The 27,499-nt window shown below is 39.6% G+C and overlaps 1 protein-coding gene across 10 annotated transcripts in view; it reads left to right on the forward strand.

Annotated features, from left to right (window-relative positions):
• LMO7 (LIM domain 7) overlaps nt 1-27,499 on the forward strand; it is a 131,084-nt gene that overhangs the window by 52,490 nt on the left and 51,095 nt on the right. For 9 of the 10 annotated variants that reach the window (XM_058419503.1, XM_058419504.1, XM_058419505.1 and 6 more), the window contains exon 4: nt 4,207-4,313. In XM_058419503.1, coding sequence (XP_058275486.1) covers nt 4,207-4,313 — 107 coding nt within the window. Of the gene's footprint in view, nt 1-4,206; nt 4,314-27,316; nt 27,415-27,499 lie in introns of those variants that run through there. The other variant, XM_058419507.1, reaches the window with a different exon arrangement.

The raw sequence follows: 27,499 nt of genomic DNA on the forward strand, positions 1-27,499 counted from the left end.
CAGCTTCTTTCTTCTTTGTTGTCTGGAGAATAGGGATAGGGATGAGGAGCCCTGCAGCAGTGGCCCTGCTCTTCTCCTCACATTCACCTGGTCTGGTGCAGCCTCCCTGTCCCTGGCCTAGGAGCTTAGGAGCAGCACTGAGGACCAGCAAGTGAAGGATAGGAAAGACTCAGCTCAGCTTTCCTCTCCTCAAGTCCATGAAGTTGCAGGAGTGAGAAGCAGTCCTGCTCTGCTTGGATGATGGCAGGTGGACCATAGTCTCCTTTTCAGTGTAGAGATGACATCTTGGCTCCTTTAAAGCATTCATTAGCAGGAATGTTTTAACAACAGGCAGAGGGAAGGGTTTGTGTCTAGTGGTGCCCTATGGGGGCCAGAAATTCAGGCACAGAGCTGGAAGTGTATAATAATTGTTTGCCTTTTCCCCAAACAGCAGTATTTAAAAGCCTGTGGATAACCTGCTTCCAGCTGGCAGGTCCGTCTCTCTCATATTATGACTTTGCAGAGCTTTCAGGTGTGGTTCACTTTGAAGTTTGAGGCAAAAATGGAATACTGAAGGGTAATAGCTCTATCTAGTCAGTGTTCCACATTGTGCATTTAATATGTCCGTACAGCATGTAGAAAGCTCAACCCATGCTAGGAACATTTGAAATGCTCTGTTGTCCCATCATACACACCATTTGGGGGATAAAACCAGCCCTTCCCCACAGTCTTATTCAAACCTCCCCGCCTCCCTCTCACTAAGACACTTAAAAGTAGAAATAGCGTACCAGAAATGAATTACACTCAAATTTTGTGGTTTAGACTTCAGGCTTTATTTTTGTTGTGATTTAAAACCTGTAGTTCTATGATGCTTATTCCAACTTCAGATGCTCAGGGACATGCAGTGATTGAGTTGTCTTAATAACATGAACAAAAATTACCTTGATGATTTTATCCCTGTTAGTTCAAGAGCTTTCTCTAATGACGGTCAGAATCTTACGTTTTCTGCAAAAATGTATTTGATCTTCTGAATGATGAATCCTTGCTTTTGAAATGGGCATCTCTTCTCTCCCCTTTCTGGTTTTGCTTCTCTTGTGTTGATAGATGGCACCAGTATTGCCTCTCATGATCCACTATATTGGTATAATAGAATCAAATTCTCCAGTTTGTCTTTAGTCTCTCATCTTCCCTTACCCTCATAATCCTTTTTCTCCACTAATTTGTTTCTTTCTTAAATTTACATGGCCTGCTCATGTTTACAGAGATTGAGAATACTGGTGGTAAAGGGGGGTGGTGGATGCAAGTATGAACATTTTTTCTTAAGCACATCTTGTCAGTAACTCTTGTCACCTGGAGATAGGTCTGGTGTGTTGTGCTTGTCTAGGATTTTGAGGTCTGGTTGTTTAAATAGAACTATTTCTGTGAAGTGTGATGAGACTCAAATTGCATCATGTCTTTTGAAGCTGCAAGGGCAATGACCATTAGTCTTGTTAAAGTACAGTTACACTGGTAGAAGGAATAGTGTAATGGTTTCTATATTTGAGTACATTAATCACTGAAAAATGTCCCCTTTCAGATTTCTAATGATAAATTTAATTGCAAGGTTGATAACTTGTCTTTTTTTCCCTACTTATTTCTGTGGTGCTATTTAAAATTTTTCTTCCTATTCATTTTTCTGGTTGAGTTTAAAATGGGTGCTAGCTATTTTGAGACCTGTGGCTTTGCTGATTAATTTTGGTGATTAGGGATGGTCAAAAATAAGTTGGCAAGGACAGTATTTAGAAGTGCTGATTTGTTTAAATGATACCTTTTTTTGTCAATATCCAAACCTGATAAACAGCCTGTTGGGTATGTCACCTCTTGATGCTGAGAGGATTATTTCCAGGCCCTGACTGCAAAACAAGTGGTATTGGGGCAGTAACCTGAGATGGCAGGTGTGATCAAACTTCCGGCTTGGGAGCTGAGGGAAGGAAGGTTTTGAACCATCATTTTATTCTGCGTGTGTGCCCTGTAACTAACGGTGTTCTGCTTTCCATTTTCTCTCTCCCTGCTTCTGACCCCATTCCTGATGGTCTTGATTCCTGTCAACAGGGATGTTCTCAGGGGCTATAAGTGCTATTTATCAGGGGCTTGATGCTTGATAGGTTTAATTGCTGAAACACCTTCAAAATTAATTCTCTCATGTGCCAGCAGTTTGGTGGTTGTGCAGCCAAGCATCCACTGTTGAGTAACTCCTCTGCTTTGTTTCTGTTGTTCTTAGGGTGTAGATGACATCTATTTTTCTAAATCTGACTCTTCTTCCTTGTTTACCTGCACAGTGTGCTCATTTGCAGCCTTGTGGTTGACATAACCCATTGGTCTGGGAGTTTGCTCTGAGTTGTGGTGACTGGTCAGACCAATCAGACCGTGTTGTCTTCACTGGTGGTGGTGTCAGTTCATTACCTTGGAGTTACTCATTCTTTCTGCTCTGCTGCTTTCTTCTTGTGCTTTACTTGCCAGTTTCTTAGACTCTCTAGCCTCCTGAACGCTGAGCTGATGGTTGTTTAGCAAGTAGTTCCTCTTCTTGAAATGGGTATGTAGCCTGTGGCTTCTTCCATGCAGAGGAAACAATGCTGTTCAAGTCCTTGATGTTTTGGTACTAACGTGACACTCAAATATTAATTGAATGAAGTTGAGACATCTAGCCAGCTTTCCCCATATTGCATGGAAAGAAAAAAGGCATGTTGCATGGAAAGGAAAAATAAATGCTCCTTCCGAGGTTGCATCTCCCAGCATGAAGCTCTTCCCTGGGCAAATATGCAGGCAAATATGCTGAGCACTGCAGGGGCTGGTGACTGGGCATAGGTGAGGCTGCCTGTCCTCCATCCTTCCCAGCTTTCTCCTCTCATCTACCACCACATCGTGTCCCCCATGTTTGCCATCATGTTGTGCTCCCACCGTGGCACATCACATCAGGCCTTGGGGCACAAGGCGCAACCTTCACGGTATGCGACACCTGGGATCTTTCAGATGTGGTAACACAGAGCCCACAGCCTGCATGGGGAATACCTTGCTCAAATATTTTCCTTGAATTAAGTCATGTTTACAGACTGATAAGAAATACTGGAATCCCAGTATCCCTTCAAAACAGAAGGTTATGGGGAATCTTGGGTTTGTTTTACTTTCTGTATTAGAAGCAGCTGTTATTTTCTTTGTAGATTGTGTTTTAGAAATTAATTTTAAATGAAAGGATATGTTACATTCAGTGATTTTGTGTAAAAAAAAAAAAAGTTTAAAGCATATTAAATTGCTAGAGCAGAGTTTCTCTATACTATGAAATTCTGGTACCAGCACCTTGACTTAGAAACCCTTAAGGACAGGGCTGTGTGCACTTTATGAATTAAGTAACTTTGTGTACCTTTTCCTTTGGCTTGCAGCTGAAGGAAGCAAGTGCGCAAGAGGGCACATTCTTTTGTTGTTGATAGCATTCCGCCTTAACGAGAAGGAATTTCTTGCCTATTGCCCACTGTTTATGAAGTGGAAAGAGAACACAAGTTGTATAATCTCTATATATATCATTAGATTTATTCTTTTTTTAACATTTCTCTCATGGGTCGGTCCATCCTGCAGCAGGTGCAGAGAGTGGGTGCTGCACCTATATTTTGTTACAGATCGGTGTGAAGTTGCGGGGGGTAGGGGGTGGGAAGGGGAGGAACTCAAAGGAGAGAAATGCCCCCCAAGTGAGGCAGCAGCAGCTCTGAATACAGTTTGGTTTCTGTCTCTCTGGAGCTTTGCTCAGCAACCAAATCCAGACTCCAGGTGCAGTATTCCCTCATCAGTCTGTGAGCATAGAAACGAAGCGTCCCTCCTCTTCTTCCTCCCCTGCCAAGAGTTTCTGGGTGGTGAATGTCAGTAGCTGGAGTTATTTTTAAAGGCAAGAGGTGAGGCTTGTCGTGCAAAGCTAGGAAGAGGGCGTTTGTTTGCTGAGCAGAGCTGACATCAAAGTGGAGATTGCTGCCTACTGGCTGCCTTATGCCAGGTAATCTTTAACATACCCCTCAGTCCCTGAGATCGCAGCCCAGCCTGCCTGCGTGCATGAGAAACGAGCAGTGTTTATGATCCAGAAGATTGCTTTTCCAGTATTATTTACGTGAGCTGGACTTTGACATTTAAAGGCTCGCACTAATCATCTTGCAAAACCTGCTTAGTGCTCTTAACTGAGCAACTGCTTTTTACTTCTCTTTGCAGGATAATATAAATGTTTTTCTGAAAGCGTGCGAAAACATTGGACTGAAAGAAGCTCAGCTTTTTCACCCGGGAGATCTTCAGGATTTGTCCAATCGAGTTACAGTCAAGTGAGTTTTGTGGTTTTGTTTTCTCTTTTCCCTTCTCCTTCTAAGCCCTTTCACAGTCTATTTTTTTTTAATGTTTTCCTATGGAAAATTCTTCTTTTAATCTATGAGCAATTCTGAACACTGTGGTGAGGGTTTGAGCCTTGTTAAAGCTAGTGGATAAGACTCACAGAAATGTAATTTAAAAACTTACCTTACAAGCAAACTAATTGTTAATGAATATTTACAGCATTTAAAGTGAGATGGAAACTGTTCAGCTTATTTTAGACTTGGAGCAAAATTGTTAAATATATCAAAAGCATCACTTTTCTTTATGATTTGTGATTACCAATGTAAATCTGAAAGCCTGAGGTGGTACTTCTGATACTTATCCAAATGGGTTTGAGGCTTAGGTATGGTGTTCCTAAAGCACCGCTGGTCTTGCCACTCCAAGTATTAATGAGATGTTTGTCTCTGAGTGTCACATCCCCTGTCAAGGGCTACGTGTGTGTGTGTGTGTGAGTAGAAATTAAGTACTGAATTGCATGAAGGGTAATTGGCATGTTTGTGGAGGTGGGAGTTTTCCTGTGAAATAGCAGTAGCTTGGTTCTGATAAATATTTAGTGGATTTTCATATTTCAAGGCTGCTGTGCCCCCTAATAAGAATTTTATTACCAGTTTCTGAGAGATTAAGGTGAAACTTTACTGTATAGACAGGTGCTTTAAGATAAATGAGTAGAGGCAAAAATCATCCTTGTGTATTTTGATTGGTTACAGTATGAAATGTTTTTATTATATTGGGACAAAAGGGTGAATTTACTGTCTCCAAAAAATAGAATCTTTAGTGGGTTTTGGTAGAAACCTGTCAAGTTAAATGTGAAGGATTGATTCCTGTCTTAAATTACCAGTTTTATCAAAGAGGAACAGGCAGTAATCCTTCTGTATATACAAGGAATAAAAATACTCTGAAATTACATGTAGCTGCTTTTCTAATTAGAAAGAAATCTCTTGTAGGTTGATCAGATGGTAGCCTGTTGACGTGCTCTCTACCTGGTTTCAGAATGAAAGTTCATACTGTTTTGAGGTCTGATATGTGAGATGGCAAATGTGTTTTCCAGTCTTTGACTCATACTCGAAATGTAATTTCTCACTAATCTGGTGCTTAGGGACTTGGCACCCTTCCAGGACATTGGTATTCTCTCTGCTGGTTCCTACATCATGCCAAAAGCCAGAGGGTTGGTAACATCTGTCGTGCTCAAATTACCCACAAAGCCCTACCAAAAGTTCTTTTGGTGGAGGTTTGCTCCAAGACTATGGCTGGGAAGGGTTGGAGGCGGTCAGGAGCTGGTGTTCAGCAGCGTCAGTAGTGACAAGCTGGAACCCCGGGGAGGTCGAGATAGCACGTGTTGTGCAAGGTGTGTTGTCCAACTCATCCCGACGTTAAACCACGGCACCAGGTGAGGTCAGCCGTGAAATTCATCCAGTGGGTCTGCAACCGAGGCTTTTTTGGTCTTTTCAACACCGCCAGTTCCCTTCCCGGCTCTGTGAGCAGAGAGTAAGGCTGGAATTTGAAGTTGTCACGAGGCAACGGGGGTTTTACACCGTACCTTCTCAGCAATGGTTTAATTAGTGTTTTTTTAAAAAGCAGATTTAACTATTGAGTACTTCTTATGGACAGCAATGCGGGGGGTCTGGGTTAGAGTCAGAAGAGCTGCCAGCCGTACAACCATGTTCTTGTAATTTATTTCAGGATGAATTTGCTTCTCCACACGTTATATATCATATGACAGTCCCACAGTGTGTATTAAATGCTTACACAGTAATTCAAAACTTCTGTATCTGAGCATGCTGTAAAGGGGTGTCCTAACTATACTAGTACTTTTGATGTATTTAGGACGTTGGAGAGGGATGGGAGGGAAGATTTATTTCAAGAAATGAAGGAAATAAGTTACATGAAGATAACTCTCTCCATTGAAAAGTTAATTATGGAAATAATTTTATTACCCAGAGGGCAAGCTATTCTTCAGAGGATTTTCAGAGAGATTTATATTAGCGTCAGGAGAGAAATGCTGTCTGATCAGGAATTTTATCTGATATGTCTTTTTATTATTTAATACAAATAAGTAATTTCATACATTCAAGATGAATTAGAAATGTCTTCAAAACTTGTAGGACGCCAGGCCTCAGAAAAGGAGTACTATTTCATGTCTTGCTTTTTTGTTAACCTCTCTTAACTGTAGTTTCATAACTAGAAGTAAATAATTTCTTGTCACAAAGAAGGAAAACTTTTCATCTGCTGACTGATTTAAAAGATTGCATTTAACTTTTGGATTTCTAATGTTCCTAAGCAAATTCATTTTGCTGCTATCACCTGAGGCTGATTGCCCACATCTTAAAGCAGCTGTGATACGTTGTATGGGATAACATTATTATGTGCCTGAAGCAGTGTGTATTTTGACACCGCAAGAGGACTGCCGTGTTCTGCTGTTGCACCACTGTTAGCACAGGGGTTTTTTTATCTACCCAAAATAGATTAAATAAACTGTTGTTTAGAAAAGTCAGCTTAGCAGGCTGGGGTGGCAGAGAGCAGGGTGCTGGTAGGACACATGCATGTACTGTCAGGTATGACACGGTGCTTGATCTGCCTTGGATGTCGAAAATTGGTCAGAGGAAGGGACCATTAAAAGGGTGGGTCTGCTTCTGCTGCTAAGGAGGACACAAGAGTTGTCATCTTATGTAAGAGCAAAACCAGTCTTTCACACTGTCTGGGAGGTTGCATCTCTGTCCCCATCGTGCTTGTTCAATTGATCTGGCACCTCTGGTGCTGGGCAGGTCCTCAGGAGGAACGCCTACCTTTTGAAGTGGATGAGCTCTGTGAAATGGTGTTCCATGTGCTTCTCCTGTCTCTGCTGCCTGGCAGCAGAGTGTGGTTTCTCCTTTGTGCCTTGTGGGAAGTCGTATGCCCTCAGGCTGTTGGCATCTCAGACTGCCACCCTGTCCCACCCGGGCAGTCTCCCTTCCCAACAGGAAAAGTTATTTTCTATCTGTACTTTACTTCTGAGTCTGCTTGCTGTGTTTCACTGTACCTTTGCTGACAGCACTCTGTCTAATCAACACCACCACAAAGTCATTCAGGATTACCAACTCTGTTATGTGGTGCAGCGTTCTTGTGTCAACTGAGTTAAGGTCAAGACCCTCAGTTCCTCATGACCAGAATCGGTTCTGGGAAAATAATTTTTCTATCTGGTGAGGAGGCTACAACTTTCACTTGTATTTTGTTTTTTCTTGCAACTGAGATGATGCACAGGCATGATGTGAAACCCTCCTCTATAATTACTAGAAGTAATCTGGGACAAGAGAGGCAAGAATCCTCTTACATACCCAGACTTTCAGTTCCAAGTGATTATGTGATTATCCTTTTTGCAAAGAAAAAGCTCCTTAAAATTTTATTGTTTAGAAGTTTGTGTGAAAAAGGCTGGCTAAAATTACTGGTTGCTGCTCCAAGCCTTGCAAACTTTATGCTTTGCCAGATCAGCAAGATTAGCAGTTGGGTGGTGTGGAAAAACGGTCCTGGCATGGATGGTTTCTTTTCTGCCAGTGAAAATGGGAGTGTGGATTAACGTCTGAGATTTATAGTTCAGTCTTTCTGGAAATCTGCAGAAGTTATTGCTCAGTGGTATAGTACACCAGTATGTCATGTGTTCCAAGAAGGATCATCCAGATGGACTTATTCTTCACATACCCTGTCTGGCAGTCATATGCATATCATCTTGTTCAATGGCTAGTTATTTTTGTAAATGCATATGTGTCCCTCTTCAGTTCTTTTGGCATATTTGATTCTCGTTTTTTGATGCAGGGTTTTATTATTTCTTATTGGAGCTGTTGTTTTAAAACCCAGCAGCTAGTGAAGGCTTTTAAAATTTATTTACACTAATGCAAGATTGTCTTTATACTTCATTTGATTCTGTTTTGGTTCTGTTGAAGTAAGAATGTAATACAAGCTTAGTGGCTCTCAGTTGTCAGCATGGTTACTATTTAAAAATGTTAAGTACTTCCTCACCCAGCTCTTTAAGGATGACACACCCAGTTGTTCCCATCTGGGGAAGGGTTCTTAATAAAATCATACCATGGAGTTAAAAGGGAGACTTCACACAGGCAGACACCAGACCTCAATTCTGATGGAGTTTGTTATCTCAATTATCAGTTTTAAAGGAGACAGCCTTAACACTCAGACTGAGAGTGTAAATTCAAATTTGTCTTTGAAACAAATTAATTCTTCTACATGAAAAAATTCTAATTCTGTAAAATGAGCTCTCCAGTTGAAGAATATCATTAAATTCTAATATTAAATCCAAAAATGGTGGATTAATAGATTAAAATATTAAGCTAAGGAAAAAGAAAGAAAATTCACTGCAAAATCCTAAATAGCAAACTTGTTTTAAAGCTACTACAGCCCTGAGTTCTACCATACTAATTTCATTTTTCAATAATAGGGTTAAAATACCTGGCTCCCATTAATATTACTATTACATTGTTATATTTAGAGTTTGTCTTGAATGAAAATCATGAACTGAGGCCCCACTGCAGCACTGTGTCCAGCTCTCAGGCACCCAGCACAGAAGTATGTGGACCTGCTGGAGGGACTCTAGAGGAGGGCTGTGGAGAGGAATAGGGAGCACCTCTCATTTGAAGACAAGCTGAGAGAGCTGGGTTTGTTCAGCCTGGAGAAGAGAAGGCTCCAAGGAGACTTTCCAGCACCTAAAAGGGGCCTAAAATAAAAATGGAGAAGGAACTTGTCACAAAGACACATAAGACAAGGGGTAATAGTTTTAAACTGGAAGAGGATGGGTTTAGTTTTAGATATTGGGAAGGAATTCTTTACTGTGAGGGTGGTGTGGCACTGAAATAGATGGAGTTGTGAATGATCCATCTCTGGAAGTGTTTGAGGCCACGTTGGATGGGGCTTTGAGGAATCTGATCTGGTGTGGGAGGTGTTCCCTGCCCATAGCAGAAGAGTTGGAACTAGATGATCTTTAATGTCTCTTGCAACCCAAACCATTCTGTGATTTTTTTTTTTTTTTTTTTCCCAAGATAGCTGGAAGTACCTCCTCACACTGCAGAACCTGGTATTTGGATTAGCCTTCATCTTTTTGCTGGCCTACAATTTTTCCACATATTCACTATCAATATTGTAACATGTTAATTCTATAAAGCAAACAGAAAATCTTGTTGGAGAGATTTTGCTGAAGTGGGACTAAGTGCATACATGAGATGAAATAGCCAAAGTCTGACTTTGGACTTGGCATTTCAAAGTTTTGGGCAGATTTTAACTTAATCCACTTAATATTTCTTTAGCATAATCTTTTTTCATTAACTCCTAAACAAAAAGCAATCTTGGAAAAATTAAAATACCATGCTTTCTGTAACATAAAGTTCTATATACCTAAAGCCAGCTGGAGAGAACTAACAACTGTTACATGCCATGTTCATCCTTGTGTTCCTGCATTTCAGCTGAGCTTTTGAGACAGGCTCTCTATTTCAGTTCAGAGATACTACTTTCTGAATTTAAAATACCACAAAAAAAAAGTCATTCAGAGAATAGATGCTTTCAAAATAAAACCTGAGAAAATTAAGTAGTTGCTGTGTGGTATGGCTGTGAGCACATATTCTGTACCCGTTGTTCCATTTGGAGCAGGATATATTTCATGGGGTGTTCTTCTGATGATATAAGAGTGAACTATTATACCAAACTTAAGCATTTTATACACATGTACAGAATCACTACCTTGCACGTTACGACTCTTGTCTCTTAGTAAGAAACCCTCTCCTCTTAGGGGTTATCAGAAGGGAATCCTTCCAGCAGTGAGTTAAGCTAAACCCAAAGCCCTCTAGTACCTATCTTCTTTATCTTGTAATTCAAATTACAATACTGCCAGTGCTTCCTTACAGTGATGAAATTGCCTCACTTGACCTTTTGGATGCAGCCACTGAGCAGGTCTAATAGGATTCCTAAAAATAAGAGTGAAACAGTAGCAGATAGCTGAAAGCAGGTGTAACTTCTTTCAATGCTAAGTTTAGTCCCTTCCCAAATTACTGTTTTTGTGGTAGGAAGTAGCTGCACAATATTTCCTTGTATAGTAGATAGTGAATTAAAAAATATTATTTTCTAATAGTAGTTGATGTTTCTTGAATGTTCTTCCTGTCTAGTCCTGGGGCATATGCTGCATTTCCTGATTCCACTTGTGTTTCCTGCTCAGGGTATTTTTTTGCAGGGTAAACAAAGGCAGAGTGAAATTTCTGTTCTGTTGCATGAATGTTAACCCTTTCTTCAGACCACTGAAGAAAGCAATCTACATAGAAATTCCTGAAAAGATGATCCTTTTTGGTGGAAAACTGCTGTAAAGGCTCTTGGAAATTTGTTTTTTGGAGAGCTTTAATTGGAAAAGCAATACCACACCTCAGTCTTTGGAGCTATTTTTTAGGTTTGCTTTACCAGTATCACTCAACTCTTTAAACTGTTAGGCAAATTGGCTACCTGAAAGCTTGAGGCGTCGTGATGAGACACTCTTTTGGGACTTGTATCCTATTTCGTCCTTCAGGAAGAGCTGTCGTATTTTGCTCAAAGGAGACGGAGTCAAATACCCTGAAAATGGATACTTGAAAAACCAAACCAAACAAGCAAGACCCCAAACAAACCCAATAAACGACAATGAAAGGAGAGAGAATGCAGATCAATTTGTGGACAGAGTTAGTTCAGTGCCGGTGTTTTCTGTCGATAAAACTGAATTTGTGTTCTTCTTCCGTATCTGATATATTTGCTTAGATACTATATCACCTTGATTTTTTTTTTTTTTTCCTCAAGAATTTAATGCTTATTATAAGAGACTAGGATAGAGCTGAACCTGAACTTGCTGTGCCGGTTTTTCTAAGAAACATGCATTTTAATGAATTGAACAACTTATTTTCTAATTTGACCTCAAAATAAAAAAAACCCAACTAACTCAAAACACTCACAAAACATGGAACCACCCTTTCCTGCCTTTTTATTCTGTGTAGAATAGAAAGTTGTGAGATGGATGACAGCCAAGTGCTTCAGTGCATAAAGTACAGAAATGATTGGACCAAAACTTGTACCTACTTAAATTCTCTTGCTTATACCTATGTGACTGAAGAATCATCCCAAAATCGTCATCAAAATCATCCATCATCCCAAAAGCTTCAGCATTTTAGAAACTATCTTTGAATTCAAGCTGAGTTAAAACAAATAAGATACAGCTTTCTGTGGGTCTTGGAAACTGAAATGCAAACCATTTAACCAAAATTTAATTAGGACAATGGATGCAGCTTTTCTCCCATTTATATTCAGAGAAATAACATTTTTTACACATATGGTTGTAATAGGCATTTATTGTGGTAACTAAGTTTCCTAGTGACAGTTCCCTTGAAACGGAAAAGGGCAGCACCTTCACTTCAGATTGGCTCTAGAAATGTTTCTACAGCTTTGTAAGTGTGTAAATTCTCTTTTGCTATGAGCATTGTCAAAGAAAGGTATTTGCTTCCTGGGTAGAGATATATTCTAAATATTGAAATTGATGATTTTTTTTTTTAATGGTATAACTAATTTCAAGATCAGTCGTTTCACATGTTTTGCTTTTTTAGTACATAGGACAATTATGCAGAAATAAAGAAAAAATAGTTTTTCTTCAGTCTTGTGAAACTGTTGTGCTTAAGTGTAAAATATTTGTGCACATGTCACTAATCTGCACAAACTGTAAATCATTCCAGTAAAAACGTTGTAGGCAATAAAATATGCTCCAGACTTTGGACCATACTTGCTAGAAATTTGCCTCCAATTCTTCAGTGTAAAGTCTATATATAGTGTTGGGTGTAGTGCTGTTTAATCTGTCTGCTTTATTTTCTGGTCAGTATGAATAATATTTGAGATAGATCATTTTTGCTGTTGAGTAATTTAACAGTTAATAATTTACACATCCTTTACGAGATTATACTTTTGATCGCATTTGCTTTTATCATTTGCCTATTTTGTGAAGATGATTCTGCTGTAAGAATGAAGAACTCTGGAGTTCTGTACCCGTGCCTAGACGTGTACAGGAAGAGTTTGAACAATTTGGAATAAAAATACATTTAGCATGTTAGTTGTATGGAAAGCAGTTCAGGTATCTCTAGTGGCACAGGTCCACAGGCTTATATTGGAATTCAGGTAGTACTGCTACAGAAGTACATGATTCGCTGAAGGAGATTGCAATAGCTTTCTGCTGAATTGCGTTGGTTTGTTCAAAGTCCTCATTTTTGATCCTATTACATTTCAAAAGTATCTCTGGGATAACCTTTTAGGGGGGTGTGGGGGAGGGGCTACAAAACCATTATTACTGAATCCTAGCATTTTAGGATCCCCATGGGAATCCATCTAAATCTTAAATACCTGTATTCATTTTAATCCCCTAACTTCCCAGGATTAAATGTAGTTTATAAAACCATGCATGAGAGGGAAGACAGCATTTGTGAGGAGTAGCAGTGAGTATCTTACAAAAGAAGGTAAAGGGAAAGTCTGCATTTTTGGTGGTGGTTCTTTCTTCCTCCATACAAAAAGCGTTTGTGTCTGATGTTGGAAATTGAATGACTTAGAAAAAGAATAAGCCTGTGTTAGTTAATGTTAATTACACAGAAACATGTGTGCAAGATCACTATTGTATTATTCTAAATTGTATTTTACTGCTAAATTGCTGAAGTTCATTTAGTTTTTCTGCGGACAACTCAACAGGAAGAGCTTCTATATTTAAATAGTGGGGGAAGCTGACTTCTTGAAATTTTCCGTAGATACAGAAGTTTGCCAGTTAACCATACTCTGTAAATAGAGAAAGTAAAACTGGGCAGTATATTGTCAGTTTCTGATCATGCTTCATGCGAAACCCTACTTAGACCACTTTTATTAATGAGATTTCAGTTATTGGACTGAATAGTAATTATTATTACTGCTTAATTGGAGCACATATCATAGCCTTTAAACAGATTTTAATGTGGGTTTTTTTTTTGTTTTTTTTTTTTTTTTCTGTGAGTGTTACAGAATGCAATTGGCAGTGAAATGACTATTCCAAATATTCTTATAAACTGCATTTCCAGAGGGTTGCAGGGTTGTTTTCATGTCGTCACTGAAACCAGTTAAACAAAATAACGTCTCACCACATAGTTAGATGATAAGAAGGGGCGGAGGGTTGGAAAAAAAAGAGCCCTAGATAGCAACCAAGCTTAACCACACAAAGGCATGTTTCTTTTAAATGATAGAGATCTCTTGTCTTTAAGAAACAAAAGGAAAAAAACCCAACAACAAAAACAAAAGAAAACCCAACTGGAGAACTGTTCTCCAGACTGAACAAGCTGGATGATCAAGCTCAGGATCTCCAGCCGTGAACGTCCTGGCGATCTCCACTCAGTTTGCTCCAGTTTATCATTGTCTTTCCTGTACTGTGAGACACAGCACTGGGGGCAACAGCAGCATTATAGAGGTTCCATAATAAGTGCTGAGGAGAGGGGGCATGATGAGGTCTGTCAGCCTTCTGGCCATGCTCCATTTTGCACGCCCAGGTGCCATTTCATTCAGCCCTGGGTGCTGTTGGCCAGTGTTGCCAGAATTGTCTGCTGGCTGGGGTTCGGCCCGGCAGGACCGCCAGGCCCAGCTCCCCACCCCAGTCTGCAGTTACAGGAATTAGGTCCATCCAGGGGGCAGGACTTGGACTTCGTGCTTATTGAACGTCACACGAGGTTCCTGCAGAGCCAGTCCTCCCGACAGCCCTGCCCTCCAGTGTATGTATGTATGCCCTCCCTACGATTCCATCTGCCCAGGGAGGGAGTGTGGTATCAGAACCTGACTCAGAAAGCAAAATTTTGAAAGCTGCTGCAGTTGGTTTCTGGGACTAGAGTAAGAAGGTTGACTAATGCTGATATTTCCTCTTTCCTTTCCCCTCCAGAAAAAAAGTCCTGCAAATGTAAACACGCGCATACCTTTGAACCCAGTATGTACAGATATGCATCAACTGACGTGGATTCCAATGCGTTATATGATAAAATATTTAACTGGGGCGGGGAAAGGGAGTCCAAGTTCAAAATACCTCTGCTCTTGCAAAGGCTATTAAATTACAGACAGCCACTTGTTCCCTGTGAATAACAGCTTAAATACGCTTGTCAGATTTATGATGCAGTAATATATTCTTTTTAACTCTGTGATCTGCTGTTGTAAGATGCCCTCAACTGTGACAATTTTCAGGGGTGAGGGATGTACTTGGTAAAGCACTAGCTAAAAACTCCTGAGCTAACAGAAGGCACAGTTTATTTATATGTGGGTTGACTTGAAACAGTGATGTATTTTCAACACGGATCTTTGCAGTTAGAGAATTACTGTACAATTCTACAAACTAATCCTAATTTGTCCAAATTTACCAGTGCTAACTACCCTTGTAAACAGCTTTTAGAAGTAGTTTTCATGTTATTATTTTCAGAAGCTGTGCTCTTTTGATGTATAAAACAGAAGGAAATTTGGGTTACTTTATTGAGAACAAGAAAATCAGAACAATTTCACTTTTGTGTATGAAATAATTAGTTCTGGAATAGCTAATACTGCTCAGGCCTGAGATAAAGGGGTCAGAAGTTATGTGAAGGCAGTGTTCAGTGCCAGTCAAAAAAACCCCCAAACAAACAGAAGTACAACCAAACCAAGCAAAAAACAAAACAAAACAAAACAAAACAAAACAAAAAAAAAAAAAACAAAAAAAAAAAAACACCACACCCAACCTTACTCCAGAAACAAGTATTAGGAATAGGAAAAACAATTGCACTGTACTGTGCTGCTGTGGTGAATCTGGCATTTGCTGGTATTGTAATACCATGTGAAGCTTTGGACTTGGATTATTTTCCCTTTTCTGATTTTCTCACTTGCTCAAATTCCCCCAAAAGTAGATCTATGGAACTGGAATATCTTCACCCTCATGGCATCTCTCTGACTAAAAGAGTAGGTATAGCTTCCCCTGCGGGCTTAGTTAAGCACACTGAGAGTCCTGAATGAGAGATGATGGATGAAGGGGAGAGCTGGACAAAGTTGCAAGTTTAAAACAAACAAATAAACAAAAAAAACCCACTCTAGCAGATGGTGTAGACAAGTGATTCAACTGGTCACTGAATGCCACGTTATATGAATAATCAATGAAGGGGCAGTAGGCTTCCTTGCTAATAGATGATGTGGATGATGAAACTTGCACTCAAGAGATAGTGGAGAAGTTTAAAGAAGGAAAATCTTTTAAGAGTAACCTAGTATGTGGCAACTACATCTAGCTCAGAAAGTCCATGAGGGAAAAGCATCTTTCCTCCTCTATTTTTGCTCCTCCTTAGGCAACAACTTGGGATTACATGGGAGGATGAGATCCTGGGCTAGATATATTTTTTTGATCTGGCCCCATGTGGATGTTCCTGTGTGTGGTTTTGGAAAGGTTGCATACAGTAAAAGCTGCTTTTAACTTCTGTAGCTCTATGGAAAACTCCAAGACGCAAAACTAAGGAAAAAATCAGACATGAATCACATGGAAGCAATTAATGTGATTTGATAAATCAATCAAGCAATATGCCATTGTTAAGCTTTAGCAAATGTGGAACATTGTATGTACAGCTATCTGAAAAAAATGAATAAAATCATGGTAGGTCTCTTATTCCAGACCATTATCTGACTATTTCTCTATGTTAGCAGGTTGTGTAATCACAGGGAAAAAATGTTATCATTAATTATTAGCAATTTAATATATGATAGTTTTTCATTCAGCCATTGGAAGTTTCATGGAGAGCTTCAGAAGAATAATGAATAAGAATGGCTGAAAGTCTGTTGAAATAAGCCGGTACGTGTATTTGCATATGCTATATTCAGCATCGTTACTTAAAAGCTACTTTTGCTCTCAAAAGATCAGTTAATTTAAGAGGTTTTGTTACCGATTTTGGCATGGGAAGTGTAACTGTAAAATCACACATCAGATGGTTATGTAGAAGGCACACCCACACAGATTGAATAAGCGCAGAATACGATGCATTGGTAATGATACTCCACTTGTCCTGCAAAACCCTCTCTCTCTGTGTGCAGAACATTTTATTCTTTGAAATCTGAGCTCGCCTCTGGTATTGAATGTTGGCTGCTGTTGAGAAATCATACAGAAGTCACTTAGTGCTGGTAGTTTAGTAATATTTGTCACATTTCATTGTGATATTTTTATTCCCTCAAGAGGAACAGAATCTCTTGAAGAAGGATGATTTTTCTCTTTATAAACAACACTTTGTCTTTCTGAAGCATGTTCCTCTTAGAGCTGTAAGCAAAGTCCTTAGTTTAATTCCGTTTTCTCTAATACCACTTGAATAATTTGTGAATGTATTCAACAAGCTAGTTTGATAAATAACCTGTACAGAAATCCAGATTTATTCAAGTTACGTGCTCAGTCTGGGATCATGAGCGTGACCTAAATGATGTGACTGCATTTGTAAATTACCTATATTTTTTGTTCAGTATTGTTTTTTTCATTGCTTGGATAAGATTTAAATCCATGAATCCAGGGAATGGTGGCACCGAACAGCATGAGTCTGGGTGCTCGAGTTTTGCTTTCTTGGATGCCATGTGAGCAATGGGTGGCCCAGCAACTGCTCTCAGCATGCATGAGGCTACCAGTACAAGAGGACTAAGTCAGGTGCTCTGTGCTTGTGCTGTGTCAGGTGTAGGCAGAAGTTGCTTGTTAAAATTCCTTCTTTTAATGGACAGTGTGAGTTTTGTCAGGAGAAAAGATGGAATGAAGGACTGGTACTTGATTTTCTCAGAAAGCGTGTTTACACAATGGGGCACTGCAGTGAAGGGGCAGACAAGGGGGAGGAAGGGAAGGCGCACCCTCTGTCAGTTTGCAGATGGCACCAATCTGGGCAGGAACTTTGATCTGTGGAGGGTAGGAAGGCTCTACAGAAGGATCTGGACAGGCTGGATGGATGGGCTGAGGCCAGCTGGAAAAGGTTCAACAAGGTGAAGTGCCAGGTCCTGCTCTTGGGTCTCAATACTCCATACTTGGGGAAGAGTGGCTGGAAAGCTGCCCAGCGGAAAAGGACCTGGGGGTACTGGTTGACAGCCAGCTGAACATGAGCCAGCTGTGCTCAGGTGGCCAAGAAGGCCAGTGGCATCCTGGCCTGTATCAGCAAGAGTGTGGCCAGCAGGACCAGGCAATGACTGTCCCTCTGTACTCAGCACTGGTGAGGCTGCACCTCAAATTGTGTGTCCAGTTCTGGGCCACTCACTGCAAGAGAGACACTGAGGTGCTGGAATGTGCCTAGAGAAGGGCAGTGGAGCTGGGGAAGGGTCCAGAGCACAAGTCTGATGAGGAGCAGTTGAGAGAGCTGGGGATGTTTAGCCTGGAGAAAAGGAGGCTCAGGAGAGACCTTATTGTTCTCCACAACTGCCTGAAAGGGGGGTGCAGCCAGGTGGGGGTTAGCTTCTTCTCCAAAGTAACAAGTGACAGGCCAAGAAGAAATGACCTCAAATTATGCCAAATGGCCATCCAATTGTGTGGTTTAGAATTGGGTTTTAGGAAAATTTTCTTCAATTAAACACATGTGAATCATTGGAACAGGCTATCCAAGGCAGTGGTAGAGTCACCATCCTTAGCATACTGACAGGACTTGTAGATGTGGCACCTGGGGACATGGTTTAGTGGTGAACTTACAAGCACTGGGTTAATGGTTAGACTCAATGATCTTAAAGGTCTTTTCTAACCTAAACAATTCCATGATTTGATCTTAATTAGGGTTCAAGAGAGATGGAGAAGCAATGAACACTTAAAATTTCTTCTTGTCACCTGTTGCCCAAGAATGTTTGTGTGGTTCCCATCATTTAAAAATGACTTGCTAATGTCTGATCAGTCAGACAGCGGGGAGAGAGAAGAAGCCTGCTTTCATCTCCCAGGGCAGGAATCTTTTTGATGGACGTGTACCAAAGGCATGCATACACTACTTATAGAAGGAGCTTTTGTTTGTAGAATTTTTGTCAGGAAAGCAAATATGTTCAAGCTCCTAGAAACTGTTTGGTCAAGCTTAATTGCATGTAGGTTTTGGCATTCAACATTTAATGGAACATGTTACTGTTATTTGTGCATCTGCAGTCACAGGAGAGACTGTCCTCCTTAAAAGCTAAAGTAAGCTGTTGTGAACACAGTGGAAGAAAAATTCTAAACTTTGGAGGCTTTTTCCTAACTTCACACATGAGAGGGTACTCCAGCTAATTATAGTTCAGGTTACTTCAGCTCTTGGTAATGTGACTTCTTTGTTAATGCAATTTTAAATTATGAAAGCTCCCTTCAATTTAAAAAAAAGTGCATTGAGATTTTTAATTTTTTTTTTCTTTTTTTACCTGCAAAAAACCCATAATCTGCTTTTACTGTAAATGAAGAGGAGGTAGCATCTTCTTGGTTTCTGGTTCCTTCTAATTTGTAGGTAGTCTGTGTGCCACTGCTGCTGTTATTTGGAATAGCCTTCTGTAACTCTTCACCTAATTTTGGATACCTGGTAAAGATCCTTTCCTGCTGTTTTCATTTGCTATTGCTCAGATGTCTCTGCCAGGCAACTCACAAAACAAACAGCAACACCAGGTCAGCTTCAAAGAGTGCACACTTTGAAGTACAGGGCAGATGACAGTTATGAAAGGTTAGTCTTTAATGGTATTACAAATAGGTAACTGTACAGGTTTCCATGCATTTGCTTATTAAAGTGTATAATGCCCCAATCCTTATGTACAAAAAAAAAAAAATAGTGGGTAGTTCTTAGAAAACATTACCTTGTACTTTCCTAGTGGTAGAGGATACAACAGAGATTTGCTTATGGCCTGAATTTGAAAGTGTGTGACTTTTTAAAGTGATGGTCAACACAGCAAGATACAGGAACAAAGAGAAGAGTACAAGACAAACTGGGTATAGATGGTTAACTTAAGACTTTTAGAAGAGAAAGTGCAGAAAAAGTTGTCTTGTTAAATATAGCAAGTTTCAATCCATTCTAATCTTTGTGCCTGCAATAAAATTAATAATTATCTAAGAGAGTAAATACTGTGATATTGTCTTCATTGGATAATGACATGCCTAATTTTTCAAAGGGAATAGCTTTTTGCTTTAACTAAAGCTCTACTGCCACTGGTGGTGCTCACTGGCCAGTCTTCAACTTGTGAAAGAACTTTGGCAAGCCTTGGTTGTACCCATGAAACACAGGATCCTCTAAGCAAGCTAAAATTAGCAAAAATAACACCCTTTGTGAAGGAAGTAGAATTTAAAAACAATTTTTTTTTTTTTTTTGCAAGCTGCTCTGTAATCATGAATGTGTTAGTGAACTTATTTTTGAGCAGAATTGGTATAACACTCAAAATGAGTGTATATGAGATTTTACAAATTGAAAATCAGCACAGACTTAATTTAAATGTGCATTTATGTATTTCAAGTGGCCTGTTTACTTCACAACCAATCTCTTGATTTCTGTGCTATCAGCATTCATCAGTTTAGTGTCGCTGCTTAAAAGGAGAAGAAATTTGGGAGTGCATTTGAGATGAGAGTTCATTTTTTCACTTTGCAAAGAACTATATCTCTGTGCTTTTAATTTATTATTATTTTCCTCGTGGCATTCCTTATTGAAGGACTGCACAGTTTTTGTTGGTAACTCTATTGCAAACTCTATTGCAAAAAAAAGTTCAAGTATACTCACCTGTGTACCTATCCTGTGTCAGGGTTTTCCCCTCAGGGCCTTAAGTAATAACTATGTTACTTTTAATAATATTTGAAGCAATTACATGTTTGACATTCTGTCTGGAGTTCATGCAACAGTTCTGTATTTCTTTCCCTAGCAGAAGCTTCCACAGATTCCTTCCTACCTGAAAAAAACTTGGGGCACATATTTTTGCATGTGTTCAGTGTGCTGTTTTCTGAGGGAAGAGCTTTAAATGCAGTATGGCAGAAGGCTTCATATTTATCTTCTTTCTCCTTGAGCAGTAGATATTTACTGACTGTTGGAGCGGTTCTGAATCGGCGTCTCTCAATAAATCAGCGTCCAACAGATGGATGATTTGTTATATCGTGAACTGCTTTTGATAGCACTGATTGCCGTTACTAAAGAGGATGCTTGCATAACTTATGCGGCAGTATGAGCTATTCTTTAGTATCCTAGGAAACTTGTGTACGGTCCTGCTCTGCCATAAATGCATTTCCTTGATCATGAAGACTCTTGTATGTCTTTGTACCTTCACTTGCTAAAAAAAAAAATCTACAAAAGGGACTTCTATTAAATTTATTTTAAAAATATGTTACTGTAGCAGGTTAAGTGGACCACTAACTGCATCTACATTGAAATGGAGAGAAGATAATACATTAAGAGCATTCCAGGTATTTTTTCATGGCCTTTTCCGCCTGTCTGACTTTATGCAGTAAGAAAGTGGTAGCCTATTGCGTAATGCTTTCAGCATTGTGTGGGTAATGTGGTCAACAGTTTGCAGTCTGGCAACCAAATCTGATGATAATGCTCAAGCTTATCATCCATGTGTACTAGCTGTGGGTCAAAGGGTGAAGGTATGTTCATCCTGCTGTTTTCTCCTGTACTTTCTAGTGGTTGCCTTCCTGTCAAGGAATAGCTGGGTTCTTGCTGTGATTTGGCAACCTCTTCCTAAGCTATCAGCAGATATTGATGTATCCTCTCCTCATTGGAGGATACTATGGGTATTCCTCCACCACACTGAGTTAATTTCTTCTTGTAGCTCTATTAGCTGGAAGTAAAAAGAAGGAGGGGAGATCTTGGTAATTATTCTGAGTCTCACTCTTGTAAGGTGCATGTTGACGATGAGACTGCTTAGGTGATTTTTTTTTTGTGTTATTCTTCGGCAGTTGTTATTTGTTTCAGGTAGAATTAAGTATAATCAAGAGGAGAAACATCCCATTAATCTTATTGAACTGCCTTTTAATTTTTCATCCTGTCTAGCCCTAATTGCAGAATAATGGTAAGTCCTTGGCTTTTCACTGGATTGTAAAACTATGAATTTAGTGACAACACTGTTGCTGTTGGGATTTCTGAATAAAACAGGGCCAAACACTTGAGATCAAAAGGGGTACTTCCATAGACAGTTCCAAGGTAATAGGCCTGGATGTAGCAGTTGATAATGTAGCATGCATACTGCCCCATGGGAAGCTGCAGTTTGGAGTAAACTGGAGCTATTGCCATACATTTCAGTTTAACCATGAGTTTGATAATCTTTCCAATGATTAAATGCAGTAATGATTATGCTTCACAGAGGTTTTGAGACACCCTTAGTTTTCAAGAGCTGTGGATTCCTAGATGAGAGTCTCAAGGTTTTTGTTAATCTTCCCTTGGTGAAAAACAGTGTCTGTTTTCCATGTAGAGATTATGAGGATTGATGGAGAAGGAATTTGTAGAATAACCCCATCAAGAGCCTGAGGGTTGCTTTTGTGTTATTTTGTCTCTGTGGTTTGATTGACTTCTGGGAAGGATAGCTTACAACCACCATGTGTGTTTTAAGGAGCCCACTTCTCCAGTGTTTCATCTGGCTGGGCAGTTGGTGAAATTCTGCAGATGGCTAACGGTAATTTCCAAGACTTGATGCATGTAGTATCTTCTTTCTCGTGAGAAGGAAGATTCCTAATTTAGCATTTACTCATGCACTCATTAAAGACATTGGGAATATTGCCATGGCCTCACTTGGAGCAGAATTTTGTTCCACTCCTTCCCTACCAGCAGACTTAGTTGTAATAGCTTGTTGAAGCATTTTGGTGATGTCTTAATTGGTGTATTAAGCCTTTTTTTCCCCTCAGTCATCAGTTTTGTGATACAAATTACATACTTCATGAGTACTGGTGAAAGAGCAGTGTGAGATCATCTATAGTTCCCTGGCTAGGATTGTTTTCCCATATCATTAATTTTCTTCAAGTTTTTATTCTCAGACTCCTCTAACGTTTTTATTCTCAGACTCCTCTAACTTTACAACAGAAACTCCTAAGTGACTAATAGCACATTTGGTTTCTGTTGGTTGGGATGGTCAGAACAAATGTAAACTGTCCAACTTCAGAGGTATATGGTCAGACTAGCTTAACTTTTCTCCTCCTCCCACCCTTTTTTTTTTTTTGCCTCCCACACAAGTCTTCTTATATTCTGGCAAATCAAGTATTTGGACTTTTACCCATTCTCTCACTTTACAGTGAAGAAGCATTCATTTTTCCAACATTAAAAACTTGGCCAGAAAACCTGGCCCAAAAACTTTAATGTTTTGAGCAAACGTTTAAAAATACCCTCTGACTTGGCTGTTCCAAGTAGCCTTAAAGCACTGTTTTCTTTTGGGGTGGAAAAATTGTTTTTCACCCAAAAAAGCTAATAAAAAAAGGTAATATTTATCCAGTATTATTGATAACAACAAATTGAATTTAGATATTTCAAATGTTAGAGAAATAAATCTGAAGCCATAAGAAACTTGAACCAGAATAGCTGAATACTTAAGGAGCTCCATTAATTGTAGATGTTTCAAGAGCTGAGAATTGCAGGAAATATGGAAAGTGACATATACTTGTCTTAGATCTTGTCTGTTCCCTAAAAGAAAAGGGCACGTTTTTCCTTAAGTGTACTACACTTGATGACTTCCATTTGATTTTTGTTTCTTGTTTTTGGTTTAAATTTTGCTGATACTTCACCGTGTCTTCTGGTAGAGCTGGTTCAATACATCCTCTTTCAGTATTTTTTTTCTGTTAACCTTGCATAGCTTAATATTTGACTTTGCATTAATTGAGGAGCTCTTTCCTGGCTCTAAATATATTTTTAGAAATGCAAGCAGGTCAAGAAAACATGGGAAATAATAAAGCTCAGTCGTTATCTGCATATCTCATTCCTTTTGGATGTATTTGATCACCTTAAGTTAATAGGGAATGGACTTTAATAGAGAGAAGTGAGGTTCAGTCTCTATTCCATACTCTTGTGCTCTGTGTGATGAGTGACAATGTTGTGCTCTGTGTTGCTGGGGTAACACAAAGAAACATAGAGAAAATACGGCAAAATTCCAAAAAGGAAGCATTATAAATTTTTTTTTCAGTGCTTCTTATTTGCTTGTGAAATATTTTGCCAGAATATTACTGAGAAAACCCAGTAGTTTTTTTAAGCTTTTAGTTTAAATGTAGAGACGAAACTATATGTTTCAATCATGCAGTAGGTGATTTACTTCTACTTCTACTTGAGGACAAATGCAGCATCACTTTATCTTGTTTCCAAAATCTTTATCATGGACTAAGCTGCTCTTACCTTGCACCTCCATTTCTTCATCTTTGCTCTATATCTCTATAAATAAATATAATTTTTTTTCAAAGTACTAGCTATATGACTCTTTCCCAAAAACTGTGCTTTTAGTAGTCCCCCTTTGAACTGCAGAAGAAAAAAGCATTTATTTTTCAATGAGACAACAAAAGTTTAGAATGAAAAGAGGGTCTGGCATAAACACTGCCCCTATTCTCTGTCCTCCTGTGCAGCAGTTTGGCCAGCACTATATTGGAATTGCTCTAAAGGAAAAAAATGAGCCATTGGTAATCTGTGAAGTGACTCTCAGGTGCTATAAATTCCAAGTATCCCCAAAATGCAGGGGGTCTGCCTCTTCTCCAGAAGATATCCCTCATACATATACACGGCATTTATGGGTCTTGGCTTTCCTGAAGAGATCATGACTGGAATGGGTTGAATCCTGGATTAGTTTTATGGGCCAAGAATAGGGCATCTGTAGCTCCTGCTGGTAACTCTGAGTCACCTCTTTCTGAATTGTGTTCTGAGTATGTGTTATAAAAACAACAGCCAAGAAGATACCTATTTGGACTGGTGAAACTGGATGTAAGCACAAGTGTGAACACAGAAATACCCCATACAAGTTACTGTCAGTCATCTTTTTCTTTATCAGACAATATGTTCATTGCCAAATATCTGATATAAATTATGCAGCATAGACTTGAGTCCTGCGGCTTTTTTTTGTTTTGTTTTTTTTGCATACCCTGAGGAACTGAGTAAACCTTGCTTTTGAGTGTTATAAATTGTGGTAAACTGTTTTGCTTATACACAAGGCACTTCTGAATTATTGCCTGCTTGCTTGACACAAGGATAACAAAGGATTATATTCACTGAATCTTTCCCTGGGCATGGACCAAGGGGGAGGACACTGAATGAAGAAGATTGTTGGGGTGTTTTTTTCCTCTTCCCTGTATACAGAGGTTATAAAAATATCTCTCTCTGAGCAATGTTGTATAACCTGCCAAATCCTAGCTCTTCCCAAGGGACCACCTCTGAATGCTTTATCTAAATTGAACAATTGTGTTAATCCTGGGGGTTGAGTGTAAGAGAGTGCACATAGGCCGTTGCTAGGAGTAGCTGGTAGATGGAAATTTTTTTACCCTAATTTACCTTGCAGTGACTTGTTTATCCATACCTGGATTTGGTACAGACGTGTCTCATCAAGGCTTGGTGGGAATTAATGTGGTCAGTATTCAGGGCTATTCTAAAAAATGACCTCTAGTATCTGTGTGTGGAAAGTGGGATGTTGAAATATTCCAGTTAGGTGTGAGAGTTGGGAGTAAAAAGGACAATAGTTTTGGAAATACCTAATAATGGCAAAGAGGCATCAGGCAGTAGAGAAAATGAGTTTTGGTCATGTCTTCAAAAAAAATGCTGTGAGTTGGAATGGTTGTTGCAGCTTAGCTGAAGCAAATAATAGACTTTATACTTTTTTTTTTTTTTTTTTTTTTTAATAAGGCCCTTGGACTATTTTTGAGAAAGTTAGCAGCTGCACATTTTTGTGGTTTTGGATAGATTTCTAAAAACTTATACGATTGCTCTTAATTGTCTATTTTGATACTTATTTTTCAGTGACTTCCCAGATACACCAACTATTTGTTTTGGAAAGATTGTTAGCAAAATTGTATGTTCCCCATCTTGACTTCTCTTCAAATCAATCTACAAAATTTATACAATATGATCTAGATTTGTGCAAGGATATGAAGGTTGTAGGATCTTTAAAACTAAATGCAGGAGAAGTTAATGTAGGCAAATGATCCTGATGATCAACAGGATGAGCTCTCAAGTCTGTTGATTCTTGAGGTACAAGGAAGGAAGAAGGTAGAAGAGAGGGACATTTAATGTAATCCTTATGCAAAGGTCAACTGAAATATGTACAGGTTTAAAAAAAAAAAAGTCAGCAGGGAGATAAATGGAGAGATGCAGCAAAATCATATGCTCCAAATTCTAAATATCAAAACTTGGGAAGATATAAAAACCTATAGCTTATGTAAGTGCTGATATCATAGCTACCTATTGATTTATCTAAAATACTGTGTGCATTAAAGTGCCTTTTCTTGAGAAGGAATTAATTTCACCTCTGAAATTAAAAAGCCCTCTTGAGTGGGAACAAAGTGATCTGAGAACTCCTAACACTCTGTGTGAGCTGAGAGTCAACTGCACAACTAATACCTTGTGCAGAGAGTCCGTCTTTTCTCACAAAAGTCAGTGGATGTTCTTATGTTTCCTGGCCAAAATGTATGACACATGACCACTAGATTTCAGAAATAAAATACCTGCTGGTTTTTTATTTTGTAGGTGCCAGTCTAGATCTGGAATTGAAAGTACCCAATACATATTGGCAAAGCATTCTAGTTTTGTCCTGGAAAAACCAAGAAAACTAAACAGTACAAGAAATATACAGTTTAATTGTCTGTTATTAGTGAAGCTGAGGAGTTTTTAGAGAGGCTGAGGAATAGAGTAGGAAAAAGTCAGAGAAAGAGACGAATCAACAATTCTACATTAATTATTATAATTTTTAGAACAATATGTTTTGGGAAAGACCTCAGAGATCATCCAGTCCAGCTTTAATTTTCTTTAATAGAGCTTAATATTTGATCAGGAAGTTGCATGATCCTATCAGCCTATTTTTTGCTGCAGCAGCAACTTGCAGCGAGGGCTTCATACCTCTTGCCCTGCTCACCCCTCAGACAAGAGCCAAAGAGCGCTCAGGTTATTGAAGCCCTTCTGCTTGTTCTTCTGGGGGATTTATTTTTATTTTTTATTTGACAGGCGTGCCTTCTTCCCTTCAGGATGCTCGTTTTCTCTGTGGGAGAGCCTCTAGATTAGACTGGAATATGAGGAAGCTGGCAGAGATGGACCACCCAGGGAGGGGTCGGAAAAGAGCATGAGGAAATGGATAATGTTATCGTCTGGTGACTTGCTGGGGTGATGCACTTTTCTAGAAATGCCTGTTTTTGTTTTGATAAGGGATTTCAGAATGGTGTGGAAGCATAATGGGTGAGATCAGCAAGGAAGCACCATGCTCAAGAGGCAGTGTGAGAAGACAGGCTCTGAAGCCATGGTTGGTGATGCGTTCCCACGGAGGGTGTTGGCTGGCTCTGTTCCCTCTCTGCCTTTCTCTTCTTGAGCATTTCTCCTCCACCCCTCAGCATTAGTAGGTGGGGGCATGGGGTGGAGACAGGCTGCTCATTCATCAGGGCCCATGGAGCTCCTTGCTGTCAGCCAGGGGTTCCATTGGGGCATGGAGAAATGCTTTCTGCTGTCATTTTATACCTGACTCTCTGTGCTGTTATGATGTGAGTGGCACTGGCTCTGGTGGATGTGTTGCTATGGAAAATGTATGTGCTTTTTATAGTCAAATAGAAAGGTTTGTTTCCAAAAGCTGTTCTCTAACTCTGCAGCCATAGCCTGGCTGGTTTATTTCCAGCATTCTCAGCAGTGAACTATGACTCTTGGGGTTGAATATCAATTTGCTAAGAATCCAAGTGCTGGAGGAATGTCCTCATGTTTCTGTACCCATGCAGCAACCACATCTTCCATTGGAGCCTTTCTATTCTCAGCAGCACGTGGGAATTCAGTGAAACCCGATAACAGCAATATTAATAGCAGCTGAGTAGGTGGCCAAAGAGGTTGAAATTTAGCATGAGCCTGCTGCTAGTTGGACGGGCAGTGTTCATCTCCTGCACAGCAATACCCGGCGGGAGTGCAGGAGTCCTTCAAGTCCTCTGACATCTTCCTCAGAATCGTAAGTGAAGCTGGTCGGTGTAGGACTACAGTGCCTGGAGCTCAGCAAGGAGCTGGGGAGTGGGCTTTGCTGCAGTCAGTTGATC

Source organism: Hirundo rustica, chromosome 2 (genome assembly GCF_015227805.2).
Source record: "Hirundo rustica isolate bHirRus1 chromosome 2, bHirRus1.pri.v3, whole genome shotgun sequence".
NCBI classification, from domain to species: Eukaryota; Metazoa; Chordata; class Aves; order Passeriformes; family Hirundinidae; genus Hirundo; species Hirundo rustica.